Source organism: Vulpes vulpes, chromosome 15 (genome assembly GCF_048418805.1).
Source record: "Vulpes vulpes isolate BD-2025 chromosome 15, VulVul3, whole genome shotgun sequence".
NCBI classification, from domain to species: domain Eukaryota; kingdom Metazoa; phylum Chordata; class Mammalia; order Carnivora; family Canidae; genus Vulpes; species Vulpes vulpes.
This window is the reverse complement of record NC_132794.1, coordinates 100,877,192-100,891,328: the sequence shown is the minus strand read 5'-3', so window position 1 is coordinate 100,891,328 and position 14,137 is coordinate 100,877,192. Positions and strand designations below refer to the sequence as shown.

The 14,137-nt window shown below is 40.3% G+C and overlaps 1 protein-coding gene across 2 annotated transcripts in view; it reads right to left on the bottom strand.

The window, feature by feature from the left end:
- Window positions 1-385: 385 nt before the first annotated feature.
- The window catches only part of ACSL5 (acyl-CoA synthetase long chain family member 5), a 41,943-nt gene continuing 28,191 nt past the window's right edge, over window positions 386-14,137 (bottom strand). For both annotated transcript variants that reach the window (XM_025993595.2, XM_025993587.2), the window contains exons 8-22: window positions 13,504-13,536; window positions 13,350-13,401; window positions 12,484-12,557; window positions 11,802-11,879; window positions 10,559-10,693; window positions 7,779-7,913; window positions 7,164-7,259; window positions 5,037-5,109; window positions 4,674-4,762; window positions 4,390-4,506; window positions 3,220-3,363; window positions 2,472-2,573; window positions 1,891-1,962; window positions 1,379-1,525; window positions 386-663 (exon numbers count right to left, since the gene is read on the bottom strand). In XM_025993595.2, the coding sequence (XP_025849380.1) occupies window positions 1,385-1,525; window positions 1,891-1,962; window positions 2,472-2,573; window positions 3,220-3,363; window positions 4,390-4,506; window positions 4,674-4,762; window positions 5,037-5,109; window positions 7,164-7,259; window positions 7,779-7,913; window positions 10,559-10,693; window positions 11,802-11,879; window positions 12,484-12,557; window positions 13,350-13,401; window positions 13,504-13,536 (1,341 nt within the window). In that variant the 3' untranslated portion in view covers window positions 386-663; window positions 1,379-1,384. The remainder of the gene's footprint in view (window positions 664-1,378; window positions 1,526-1,890; window positions 1,963-2,471; window positions 2,574-3,219; window positions 3,364-4,389; window positions 4,507-4,673; window positions 4,763-5,036; window positions 5,110-7,163; window positions 7,260-7,778; window positions 7,914-10,558; window positions 10,694-11,801; window positions 11,880-12,483; window positions 12,558-13,349; window positions 13,402-13,503; window positions 13,537-14,137) is intronic.

The following is a 14,137-nucleotide window of genomic DNA, read 5'->3' as shown; positions in this document are numbered from 1 at the left end:
GAGGACAGAAAGAAACACCATTCAAGACGAGAGCAACAAAGATGGTAAAGGAGGAAACTGAATAGTGTGCTTGGTTGGAGTTTAGGCTCAGCTGGTATTTGTTTTAATATTCACAGCTGGGGGATGAGAAGGTCTGGTCCTCTCCACATTGCCTTCAATAGCCACCAATCTTAGTTGTGTACTAGAATCACCTAGGGGCCTTTTAACAATCCCTATGCCCAGGCTACATTTCAGCCAGAACGCACCCAGTCATTTCTAGGATCTCTGTATACCCCTCCAGTGACTCCAGTCTGGGAGCCACTGGATTACTTGATTGCTAAGTGGTCTTCATCTAAGGCGGATTCTGATTCTTATCATAGTCTGTGAGGACACACACACCACAGTGTACATATTTGCAGTAGTTTATTTTAAAGACTTTACAAGTGGAAGCAACGTGTGTTGTCTGGGGGTAAGGCATGGAGGGAACTGGAGTCCAGCAGAGAAGAGATCAGTTAGTTCCTTCCCAGAAGACAATCCTGTTGTGGACGTTTCATGCTTGCCCATTGGTCTTTTATTCCCAGTTCAGATTATTTTTCCCACAGTTCTAGCTAGCTTCATTTATGGAAAAGTGCACTTGACGTGAGTTTAAACTCCTTCCCCCAGAGCTTCCGGCTTAGCAGCAAACTGTAAGGAAAAGGTTTACAGATACTGCTGTAGATTAAACACTTAATAAACATTCTTTTTGGACATGTTATAGACCTCACTTTTTAATTCTCCCAAGTCAGAAAAACTAGTGAGTTTAGGAAATGTTCAGTATAATCAAACTTGCCTTCTGTAGACATGTTCATGTACACAGAAATTAGTTTCACAGATATGATTGATATTAGTAATAGGTTAAAAGTTGATTAAGAATTTCAGTGGTTTTGAGGAATAGTTAGAAAACATGAATTGTAATCAGCTTTTTAAAACTTAAAGGTCTCGTAATTTAAACCTTGGAAAGCTTAAGGGTTGGGACTGTGAATAAGGTAGGCTTACTGTAAGACAGCAAGGAAGAAGTCACTCTGGTTCTTGAGCTTGTTAGTGGTCACTTAAAGGTTAGAAGTTATGAGGAAGGGGCAAAGAATAACAAATGGACCTTGAAGAAAGGCATGTTGAAGATCTAAAAACCTAAATATCAGCAACATTTAAGATGGGAAGGACAAGATTTATTTAGTTCAGGGCCAAGCTTTTACATATAACTCTCACAATATTTTTTAAAAAGACTCCAGACTATGGTTTTTATTAATTTAGTAGGTAAAATAAAAAACAGGAGGAAAGACAGAAAATGAACAGAAAATTCATTTTTAATACATATTCCTACAAGGCAGGCTCCCTCTGAGCCCCCTCCAGCTCTAAGTACCTTAATCTACTCCTGGATGTTCTCATACAGGCTGTTGATTTGAGTTCGAAAGTACTTGGAAAGCTCTCCCCGCTTTGCTTTCAGTGTTGGTGTCAAGAGTCCATTTTCAATGGAAAATGGCTCTAGTTGAAGAAAGATGTTTTTGACCTGGAAGAGAAGATGCACACATACATACACGTTTATTAGTGATTCAGACTTCTTCGTAGAGCCCTCTGCATGCCATGTAAAGAAGTTGATACAAGTGGGATTGATGAAGTGGGAGGATAGACAACAGTAATGCATGCCCATTTCCCCAAACTGATAATTTGGGAAAGAAGTGAGAATGGATAATAAATGGCAAAAAGAGGATTGTACAAGTAAGTATAAAAGGTCATTGCCATTTGTACTTAATGAGTTAATGGTACAAAATCTCAAATCAATACCTTGGGAATTACATTGAAACTCTATTTTAAATGCAAACATTAAAACTTTAGTATGACTTGAGAGACCAGGATTACATCAGTAGTACATACCTGTTCAAAGGACTTAAGACCACCGTCTTTCCCAACTTTCTGCAAGTCTTCTAAAATGGCTTCCCTTACATTCTAAAAATACAACACACAACTTAAAGCATGGCTGGTTTGAAAAAAAAGACCAAATGAAAGGCTAAGCATGAAACAATTCAAAATGCCTACAAAAGCTCATCAGGGTAAAAGCCAGATATAGGCATATGTATGTACAAGCATGTCTAATGCTTAATATAGCTCAAAAAAAAAAAATAATGAGAAGGAAAGGCAAATCTAAATGTTAACAGGGATATTTTCCTCTGAATGACATTTTTTGAATCTCTATTCTCCAATTTTTTCCCCCATAATGAACATACTATAAAAAGAAGAGAGGGTTTTGTTTTTGTTGTTTCTTTTTAACTTCCCATTCTATCCTCCAGTCAAATAAAACCAGTCAATCTATTTCAGCTGCAGCCACCTATCCCAAGTGCCAGAAAAGTCTGTTCTTCAAGAGAGGAAGGCATGATTCATGCTTAAGTTGGTGAGGCCTCTGCTCTCCCACAATGGGCCCCATGGGTGTGCATAGAACTTTCTTGGGCAAGACTTACATTGTTTTTGCACAGTTCTTCGAGGGAGCCTTTAACCCCAAGTTTGGCTACAAATGAGGGCAGTACTTCTGGGTCAGGAACCACCACTCCCACTAAGGAGGACTATAGAAAGGAAACAAGGCATGAGGGCATGTGAGAGCTGGGATTGTGGTGTCCCACAACAGATGAAGACACCAGGATTCTATCTTTGTGGTAGGTACTTCACAAGACCTCAATTCAATACAGTGTCTTTTATATCCTATACATTCTTTTCTCACCATGTATTTCAAACCCTTATGGAATTCTGATTCCATTTTCCTACTCAATATATTTTTACAAAAATGTTCTATTAAATTTGATGATTCAATAGGAAATGATGTTCAGCATTAAGCCTAAAGCATCTCTGTTCTTTTTCCAACCCCTACACACTCCCCAAAAGTTAAGTGTAAGCACAATATGTACAAAATAGTTTATTGTGCCAGAGGAATTCCCACTGTACTGGGAACTAAGTGTGACATGAGGACCTTTGTTACTAAATTGTTACCCTTTAGAAGAACCATTGTAACAATTCCATTGACTTGTTCACAGACTCCATCATAATTTTTTTTTTTATAACCTATGTATTGTCTTGAGGATTGGAGTGTGACTTCACTTCTTTGGTTTTATAAGCTCAAATCTCATCCTCAACCCACCTATACATGTTTCTTGTAGCTACAGGAACCAGCATGGCCTGTCCCTGAAAATGGCTATCGTTAATACAGTATATTACCCGTAAGCTGTCCCCGTGCACAAAAATTTGTGACACTGGTCTACTCCTGATGTAGATATTTTCTATCTTCTCTGGAGCAATGTATTCTCCTTGGGCCAGCTTGAAAATGTTCTTTTTACGGTCAATGATCTTCAGAGTTCCATTCTATGGGAAACAGATAACAGTATCAGTGTTTTTGAGCCCTATGGGTGAGGTCAGTGGCAAAGTCACAGGTATTTTCCTTCTGTAAACTTCATCCCTCTAGAGACTTTTGAGCACGCTTTCATTTCTCTTTGTTGGCTTTGGGGAAAGAGAAAGGGAGCAGCTTCCAGCAAGAACCTGTCTATACTGTTTTGTCCTTTTGGAGAGTCATTATGCAGCCTCAGAAAGCATCCCCAGGACCTTCTAAAGTTGTAGAAATGATTGCCTCATCCAGGGAAGAAACTTGGCAGCTCTGAATTTCCAATTACTTAATTTCCAATTATTCCATTTCCAGAACTCTCAGGAATAGGGAAGGAGTTATCTTTACTAAGACTTTGAATTAGTTAGATCTCCCCTCTCCTTGACTCCCTTTAATGTATCAGTCCTCTTAAATCCTGAAGCAGGCTAAGGTAGCTTCACTGTCCTAATGCTGATCAAGCAAGTCAATAATTGTGCTTGGTAGGGCTGACCAGCTACCAGAGGTCATTTGCGGCTTCATTTCTCTGAGTTAATTGGTCCAAGGGCTTAGGTTCTTAGTGATTTGAATTGTAGAACTGGGACAAATGGCAAATACAAGCCACATGATCACACCTCTGAAGTAGGACAATAGGATGAACCAACCATGGAACCATCAAGAAGGCTGACACCAGAAATCATCCTTCAATTCAGTCTAACGGATATTATCTGGAAGTGACTAATAAGGCTTGGCCCTCTCTAACTCTAGGGTGGAAACTTACTCAGAATTACATTTTTGGTCCATGAAAGAGCTGGGACTAGACCACAGATCTCCCACCTAAGTTCTTCAGCTGTATTATTCTCCTCCTTATAGTATGAAGATGCCACAAGCCATGTAGGATACAGATAGGATACAGACCCAACCCTTCCAGCTGCCTCAGCTAATTAATCTACTTGCATCTCTGCCCATCTTGCATATTATAATCTTTTCAATCCAACAGCAGAAGCTCCTAGAAATTTTGAAGAAGCACCCACCGGGAGCCAACGACCAATGTCTCCTGTGTGAAGCCAGCCATCCTCATCCAGAGCTTCCTTGGTTTTCTCAGGATCCTTCAGGTATCCTTTGAACACATTGCTGCCCTTGATGCAGATCTGCACAAGAAAGCAGAGGATGGTTAAGAGTGGCAAAGGTTGCACCTCCCAGCAGGGGCACTTCAAGTCAAACCCAAGTCTGCTCACATCACAGCTACGTGCTCTTTGTGACATAAACATCTCTACCGTGATTGTCTGGGCATGACTACAGAGTATAATCTACCCACCTCTCCTTCATTGTTCACTGAAAAGTAGTTCATGTCAGGTACATCTTCTAGCTTCACATGATTGCAAGCCAGGGGGACTCCAACATGCCCTAGAATACACCACATTGAATCAGCTGAGGAACCACAAAACAATGATAATTCCAGGCACGTTTGTGAGATATTTATGGATTGACTCTAAAAGAAAAAGACTGAAAAGCTACCTGATGTCAATGCTGGATAGCCAAGATAGAAACGTCTGGACTTAAACTTGAGTTTGGCATTTGTCACACTTGTCCAAAGCAGTGAGGTCATCTAACCTAAACCCCAGTTCAGTTAGAACCCTTCTCCCAACCGCTGCATCTTCCCAGTAGGTGGAGAACCTACCTGATGTCCAGTCCCCAGGTGATGTAAATGTACAGCCAGCAGTGCATTCTGTTTGACCATAAGCTTCAAACACCTGGGGAAACAAAAGAAGGGTTTGAGACTTAAGAGAAAGCATGAGGTGTGGTAACAAGGCCCAATGGCAAGACATGAGGAAAGCAAGATCTCAGGGTTGGAAAATACTTGGTGTCCTAATTCCTCTGACCCACACCTGAGCTGTAAAATCTCTACAACTTGGATGCAGTCGAAAACCAAAAGGCTCCAGAGATGGAGCAAAGTATAGAAATTTCTACTGTACCTTCAGGAAAGGTAGCATTTCAAGTTGAGGCTGGGCAAATGGAGCACTTCTGAAGGCACTAAGGAAGTGAGCAGTGTTTTTTGTTTGTTTTCTGGAGGGCGGAGGGTTGGTTTTTTTTGTTGTTGTTGTTGCTTTTTAAGGAAAATAGCTTCAGCTGTGATATAGAACAGGAGTTGGCAGGCTTTTTCTTTACAGGACCAGATAGTAAATATTTTCAGTTTTGTGAGCCTCTGGGCTCTGAGTCACTTAGCCAATGTAGCACAAAAGCAGCTGTAGACATCATGTAAATGATTGGGTATGGCTATGTTCCACCAAAATGTCACTTCCAAAAAGAGGCAACTGGCCAGATTTGGCCTGAGCTGTGGTTTGCCAGCCCCTGGTATAGAGTATCGATAACCTTGACTGGAGACAAGCTGGTGGGGCAAACAGGTCGCATCAACTACTGCAGTGGGGTAGGGGCTGTGATAGGCAGACTTTGTAGAGATGGAGAAGGTGGTGTTTCTGGGAAGGGTGTGGCAACAGAACCTACTGATCCACTGGCTTTAGGGGCTAAGAGAAATGAAAGTCTGAAGAATGGCCAAGAGGGTGCTAATTTGAAAGAGTAGAGGACCTCTGACCTTGGCATCAGTTCAGAATCTTTTTTGATAGTGGATATACCTAAGGGGACTCTGTGAGGACAGGTCATCTATTTCATGCTGTGCATGTTGGTCAAATGGATGAACTAGTTAGAAATCTGAGGGAGAAAATCGAGAATTTCCATGCCCAAGTACCTGTACGCAATTTCATATGGAATAGAGACTTCATTGGAAAAAAGTAAAACCATAAGATTATCAGAAAACATGAATGACAGCAGCCTTATGGAATATTGGAGTCAGGGCGTCCTGGGTAAGCAATTCAAAAACCACAAATAAAGATTAATCAGTGTGGTGAAATAAACATTTGAAACTTTTAATATAGCAATATACAAGGCAAAAAGATGAGATTAGGAAAAATATTTCTAACAAGACAAAGATTAATATTATTACTATATGAAAAAAAATTTAAAAAAATATTATTACTATATGAACTCTTGGAAACAATGTGAAAAATAACCAAATTCTCATCGAGCCATTTTTCTGTAAGAAAGTAATAGAGTAATTCATGGAAGAAATACAAGTGCCAATAAGTGATAGAAAAAATGGTCGGTGTTAATAAAAGAAACAAAACTGCAGTGAGATTTTTCATGTATCTGGTTGGTTAAGATTTAAATGACTGAGAAAAAAAAAATAAAAATAAATGACTGAGAAAGCCTGACACTGGCAAGAATGTGGGGAAAGAAGATCGCATGCATTATTTGCAGCAATGTATAAAAAAGACAAGATCTTTCTGGAGGGAAGTGTGATAATCTACATTAACTTAAAAAGAAAATTCCTACATTTTGGCCCAGTAATGCCTACTTGCAGTGATTTCAATACCCAAGTTGATAATTGCGTAAATGTAAAGGATATACAAATATCCCGATCACTTCGCTGATTATAATAGAGAAAAAATAGCAACTTAAGTGTTGATCAGTAGGGGACTAGTTACTTAGGTACATCCAATAATATACTGCAAAACCATTAAAATGATGTAGATCTTGATTTGGCCAGGACCAATCTTGATGGGATATGGTTTAACAAGTATTTTAGACCTGATGCCAGTTGATATAAAGGTTTCTATACACAGATGCATAAAGAAGGATTATAGGATTATTTTCTCTTGATTTCATTTTTTAAAGGGTGTCTTCATTTTTTAAAGAGTGAGATTTGTGCCCAAGTGAAATAAGCTTTCTTCAAAGAAGATACTTGGCTTACCGGACATCCCAGTGCTGCCCGGAGGAACATCAGGACTGGAGAGGAGATGGGGGCGGCTCCAGTGACCACAAAGTTTATTCTCCCTCCAAGGGTGGCCTGTGCAGTAGAAACAAAAGAACTGTTGAAATCTCTTCCCTTGGCTTCCATTTCCTCCACTGCTAAATGGATAGAACAGCCTAACCAGTGTTTTTTTCTTTTTTTTTTTTTAATAAGAATTAAACTAGTTAGTTTACAAAGCACTTAGAATAGGGCCTGACATTGAGAAACACCACTCAAAATGTTAGCTGCTATTGTTGCCATCATCTGTAGCTGGCACTATACACCTGCAGTTTTTAAAAAGTTCCTCAGATAATGCATATTCTCAGGCCCTTCACATCATTACATATATTCTCAACAGACCACCTACGAGAATAAGAGTATGTGCTAGAACTTGAGTAAAATCTATATTTTACTTTTTGACCAATTTCCTTCAGTGACAAAATTGTCCAAGAGAGATCTCAAAAAGTAAGTAAACACCATTAAAGAGACATTCAGCCATCAGAAAAGGCAAAGTATGATAAGCTATAAGGAAGCCCAGATATTTGCCTGGCTCTGTCCAGGCCCCAACCAGCCTACCTGGATCTTTGCAAAGATGAGCTTGTCCCAAATACTGTCACGCCTGATGATACCCTTTTTCACTTCATTGAATTTACAGGAAATAGCCAAGTTCAATAAGAACTTCTTCAAGGGTGTCTTGGCTTCATTTTGTACCTGTAAGATGATAGCTCCTCTTAGTTAGAAACCTGTTGGATACTCACCAAAGCCATTTATCAGTGAGCAAGAGTGACTTCTTGCTTCACAAAGAAGTGACTTTCATTCATGAACTGGGTGCTAAATAATGATGATTCCACCAAACTATGGCCACACTAAGACATAAGTGTACTGAGTATATATGTATGGAGATTTCTTGTCCTTGGCAAGCAACTTTGACAACTGAGAAAAGCATATCCTCAAAATGTTGTCAATATCTGCCTACCAAAGTCACCTAAGAATACTAGATTAAAAAAAAAAAAAAAAGCTCAATGGGTAATACCTTTTGGGCTTTTGAGTTAATAGATCAAAGACCTAGGGGTTTGATTTTTTTTTTTAAACAAGCACCACCTCCCCTGACCCCCACAATACCTGATGCTTATATACATTAAGTTTAGAGAAAAACCACTTTTCTCCATAATTAAAGCTCCTTTAGCCACACCACACAAAACCCAACAGACTTTCCCACTTATTTCTTCCCTTTGGGCTTATTCTGACACCATTTTACCAGCTCACATTATTTCACCAGACTCCTGTACTTTTGCCTCACTGACTAATCAACCATGCACCTGCCAAAGGAGAGCTTCAAGTACTACTTGAAATCCCCCCTTACTTCTAAAATTAAATCCTGAACCCCATATTCTGGTCTTTGGGACTCCATCCTATTGGAAGTCAGATTAAAGGAAAGCAAAGTTCTTTTCCAGTTCAAAATGGGGAGAGAACTCGCTAGCCATATTCCATATTTATACTTCCATTTCTGAGTATATAGCTAGATGGAGCTGTTCATTCTCACCCGCTAATGCCAACTGTGCTGTCAGCTCTAGGCATCTACTCGTGCCTATACCATCATTTTATCAATGTCTCACCAGCTTTCTCCAAGATCTACACTCAAATGTTGCTAGAATCCTGTCATTCCTGATAACTATTTCAACCTTAAGAGATTTATCTTCAATTATTTACAAGACAGCTCCTCCTAATAAGTCACTGACAAGAGCTGGAATTTGGAGCCTCACACTAATAAAGCCCTCCGTTTTTAAAATAAGTGGCAGAAGTAAACTCTATGTTAAGTATCACCATATCACAAAAAATTATCAGAAGTAAAAATGTCTGGGGAGCCTGGTGGTCCAGTTGGTTAAGCATCTGACTCTTGGTTTCTGCTCAGGTCATGATCTCAGGGTCATGAGATCGTGCCCTGAATTAGGCTCCATACTTCATGTGGAGTCTGCTTGAAATTCTCTCTCCCTCTCCTCTGTTCCTCCTGCTCATGCTCTCTCTCACAAATAAATAAATCTTTTTAAAAAAATAAAAGTAAAAATGTCTAACAACATGAACAAAAACCATAACAACCACCAAATAATTCCATAGCATGTTGAGAGCTACTAGGATTGTGAACAGTTCTGTTAAAAACAGCACTTTCAATGTCTCAGGGTCATCCGTGCTCTAGAATGCTGTCTGTCCCATCATTGAAGTCCCAGCATAGTATCTTAAGATTCACAGGTGTGAAGGAGAGAGCTAGAACTCATGGGTGGACTCCAAAGCATGTGAAGAGTGGCCACATGTTACTTCCTCGGGGCCTCAGGGCTCCTAGGTCTATGGAATTATAAGACGATCAAACACATGCTTAAGAGCCTGGGCTCTATTACTATTTTGCCTGGGTTCATATCCCAGTTACAAGGGCTCCTTGGAAAGATTAGACAATCCAAGACTTGGGTGAAAAACATACAAGATAATATTGGGACATGTTATGTCACAAGCAGGGAAGCTATCAGAAACTACCAGGGTTATGTCAAAAGGACACATGAACAGCTTGATGGAGCTCCCAGCTTCCATGGTGGGACAATTTGGAGATCACAAAGAATGACTGAAATGGATTAAGCATAAAATTATGCAAATCACAGTTCATAATATTAAAAGGAAAAAATCTCAGTCATTTGAGAAGATCACTGGGGCACCAATTCATTATTCTGAAGATTGATAAATAAAGGGAAAGAGTATTTGTCATGTTTTTATGGAAGAATCTCAGCTAATGAATGCAAGATAAGTGACTAAGCTAGAAAAATCACCATGTTGTAGACTGTAATGAAAAGCAGAGCAGTGATTAATCTAACTACTTTGTGACAATATGACTTTGGCCCAACCCTTTACTGAATGTCACTCTGGTCAAGTTATTTTGTTTTGTTTTTTAATCTCTGAGGTTCAGTCTCAATAATAAGTGTAGATGTGATTTCCTATGTTTTTATGAGGATTCAATGACAGAACACATATGAAATGCTGACCGTGGGACCTGGTACCTCATTAAGAAGTTCAATAGTCAGTAGGTATGATGAAATTAAAGTAACCCCTCAGTGACTCAGCTTAATTTTGAGGGGCTCCCTGAGTCTCTTAATTGAGCTCTTTCTCCAGATCTGGTCCAAGTGATCATATCCAGATGAAAGGGGTTTCATTTATGATGTTTTTTCACAGTTGCCATTTGTGAATGTGGCTATAAGTGGATGCTTGTAGGGAGTGGGGGGTGGAAGTAAAAAAATTTCCTAGAAAGATGGAGTCCCTCAGAGCCTTAGTTAGGCTTAATCTCAGGGCCAGCCCAGCAGAACCAAGGTTGGTACCTTATCATAGATCCTGTTGAGTAGTCGAGGCACAGAAGGAAAAAGTGTGGGCTTTAGAGTTTTCAGGTCCTCAGGTAGCAACCGAATATCTCCTTGGAAGAAACCAACTCTGGCACCACAAGAATATATAACAGCCTAAAAGCAAAACCAGAGAACAGGGTTCAGAGCCAAAGGTCCACTATAGTTAGGGCCTGTCTTGGACAGAATTGAGGAACGAGGTTGACATTCATGGGCACTTCTCTCTGGATAGCACCTCCCCCACAAACATTAGATGCCCAGAATTCTGGCAGCCTAACCCCAAGACAGGTTGGAAACTCACTGCTGCTGGGGTGGCAGGACAGGTAAGACCAGCCGTGAGACTTAGGACCCAGCCTACTCCACCTACAGCTCGGAGGGACAGTCTGAGAGCTGTCCTTTGTAAGAGAGGGTTCATTACGTAGCACTAAGGAAAACACTGCCAGTCAAACTGCAGCATGCCTACAATTGCACGACCATCTCAGTTTCAGAGGTGTTAAAATGTGAAAAAAAATGTGCTTATTAGAATTGATATTTTATTCATCAGATGTCAATACTTTAGCCCAACTGAACTGAATTGTTGATTTTGGCACTTCACACGTCCACAGATAAACTGGTTGAAGTGGTATTTAAATGGGTAGCAGAGAGGGGATTTTCCACTCTTACAACCACACATGTTTTTGGAAAGCCAACACTACTTTCAGTTCTCAGATCAGCTTCAGAGCTGCCTGGAAAGCCTGGAATCTACTCACAGAAAGGCGGCTCTCTGGCACACACACAACCCTGAGCAGCTCTACCTCACGACACTGAACATCCTACCTATCAGATGCTCCTTCTCTGTCCTTCCGTGATTAACTTCCCGTTCTCTAACTCGAGATCTTTTTTTAAAAAATCCTAACCAAAGTAAAATTTAAAAGACAAAACAGTGTTTCCTATCTTGGCTCCAAATTAAGAGTGGATAGTAAGCCCCTGGGTAGGACTTCACCATTCCCAGGCACGCCGTGGGAGAGCAGGAGCAAGCATTTGTCCTGCTGGACATACACAGACATGGTGAGAAAGGCTTTGCGGCAAGTTAGGAGTAATGCTGGACTCAGCTGTGCCAGCTCCCTGCCTACTGGTTTCCCATTAGAGAAAGGACTGGAAATGTGTAGCTGCCTTTGGAATAAACATGGAACTAGCAAGTCAAGACCACCTTTTCACATATGTGCTGGGAACCTAGGACACTCACCTGTACAATCCTCTCAAACATATGAGCCAAGGGCAGGTAGGATATGGTCACATCTTCAGGGGTGGGCTTGAAAGTATACTGTAGATTAGAACAAGGAGGAGACATTGTGTTAATGCCAACTTTCTCTTCCAAAGGAGACTTAAAAGTAACTCCCATTAACTGTAGTTAATAATACTGTATTGCATATCTGCAAGTTAGTAAGTGAGCAGATCTTAAACATTCTCATCACAAGAAAAAAAACTATAGCTATGTGTGATAATGGATGTTAGATTTATTGTGGGAACCATTTTGCAACATATATATGGAATCATTATGTTGTGTATCTGAAATTAATATAGTGTTATGTTAATTGTATCTCAAAATTTTTTCTTTAATTTTAGAAAACTGCTCCTTCCCAGGACTGCCACACCCAGTTGTACAGGTGGTGCACTGTATAACTCTGAGAGGTGCCCCTTAATTTCACTGAGTGTAGAGATGTGCAGTGATTCTAAAAGGCCAAGGCTTGAAAATGCACAGTCCTCTGGACAAAGATACACCACTATTTGTCCCTTCTTCAGGCCTTTATCATGAGTTTTGTTTTTGTTTTGTTTTGTGTTAGTCTCTGACTCCTCTTACATCAGGATTAAAATCTTATGACAGATTTACATTTTAATGAAGACCTCTTTGACAATTGACCACTGACCTCCATACATTTGAGGAAAGAAGAAACATTTGAAATAATATTTTGATGGGTCAGCATGGCTCCTTTAGGGTCACCTGTAGGAAACAGGACATGGAGAGAAAGATCCTTTAGATAACTAATAGGTAGCTTTTGGCTATGAAAGAAGAAGATGTGTTCAATTGGTTCTGTTCCCAAGAGCCAAGAGTTTCTCCTGTCACTGTGCCCTTTTATGAATGCTATAGGACTCTGTTTATAAATGATTAATGCACCCAGAGACACTACTGCTGACACCTTTATTAGCCTTCTACTACCACAGAGGGTAACAGCCACAATCTCAGATTGCAACAGTCAAAAACAAAAATCCAAGTAATTTCATCTTGTGCAGTTTTTAAGACTTCAGACCTAACTATATTACCTAACTATCTCATCATGAACGGGTACAATGGACAGGAGGATGTGACTCTAGGTCATCATGGGCCATTATCAAAAGCTATTAGGAGTTTTAATAGAAAAGTAATGGCTGGGATAGGGTAAGGCACACACTGATCTGTGTAGAACTATCCCTGGGTCACCTTGATTGAGTGAAACTATTCTGGTGGTGTCAGGTTGAGAGAGTGGGGGCTTGGGGAAGAAAGTTGACTTCCTGATGCCATCTGAATGGCTCCTGAAATCCATACCATGTAAACACTTCCCAGTGTGTTCAATGAAATGTACCTGCTTATACTTAGGTTTTTCTATTGGGCATCCATACTCAAAAGCTCTAGGTTATGAGATCCTAAGGATAGGGTTCATTATAGGATATATTTACCAGCCCACCAGTGCTCAGTGACTCAAGCTATGTGTTTTAACCAACCAGGGGCCTCTGGGACAGCTTCATGCACACTGACCTGTGGTCCCACTAGTGAAGCAGATGATACTCAGGTCTTCTGGTCTAGGAGGCTAGAGAGGGGAAGCACAAGGGTTAACTTACCAAGAGCTTTGGGAATTGAACAGGGCAAGACTGACATTTGAGCAGAAAAAAAAAAAAAAAAAAAAACTTACCACAGGTTTTCTGAAGTTCTCTTTGCCTAGATTCTACATGAATAGGAAGCCAAGAAAGGAGGTCATTAGTTATGATGGAAAGACATACGACAAACACCGCCCTCTCTCTTCTCTATGCAAACACCTCACTTTTATGTGATAGAATCAAAATTCTAACCTAGATCAGACCTGGAAGCCAACATTCCAGCACAGAGGAAGCCTGAGGGAGGAGCATAAATTTTCTCTAGGACGTCAATCTCAAGAGGGTAGATTCCAGATGTCCAAACTCCCCATTGTACTTCTGAGGTCTAGTCATTTAGAACCATTACTAAATCTTTCTGAATAACAGAAATAGTTGACATTGCATGGTTTACTACATACCAATCACTATTTGGAACACTTTATATAGATGAACTCATGTAACTCTTTACGACCCATCTGCGAGGTGGGGACTATTTCAGCCTCATTTTAGAGAGGGGAAGAGGGAGACGTGGAGCACCTTGCCTAAGGTCACCTAATAGATGTAGAGCTGGAATACAAACCCTGCAACCTGACTCCAAGACCTCTATATATCTATCAATATGGATAGATCCTCTGCTTAGAAGTCTGTTCCCATTGGCCACAGACCCTCTCCTCTGACATGGCTTCTGAATCA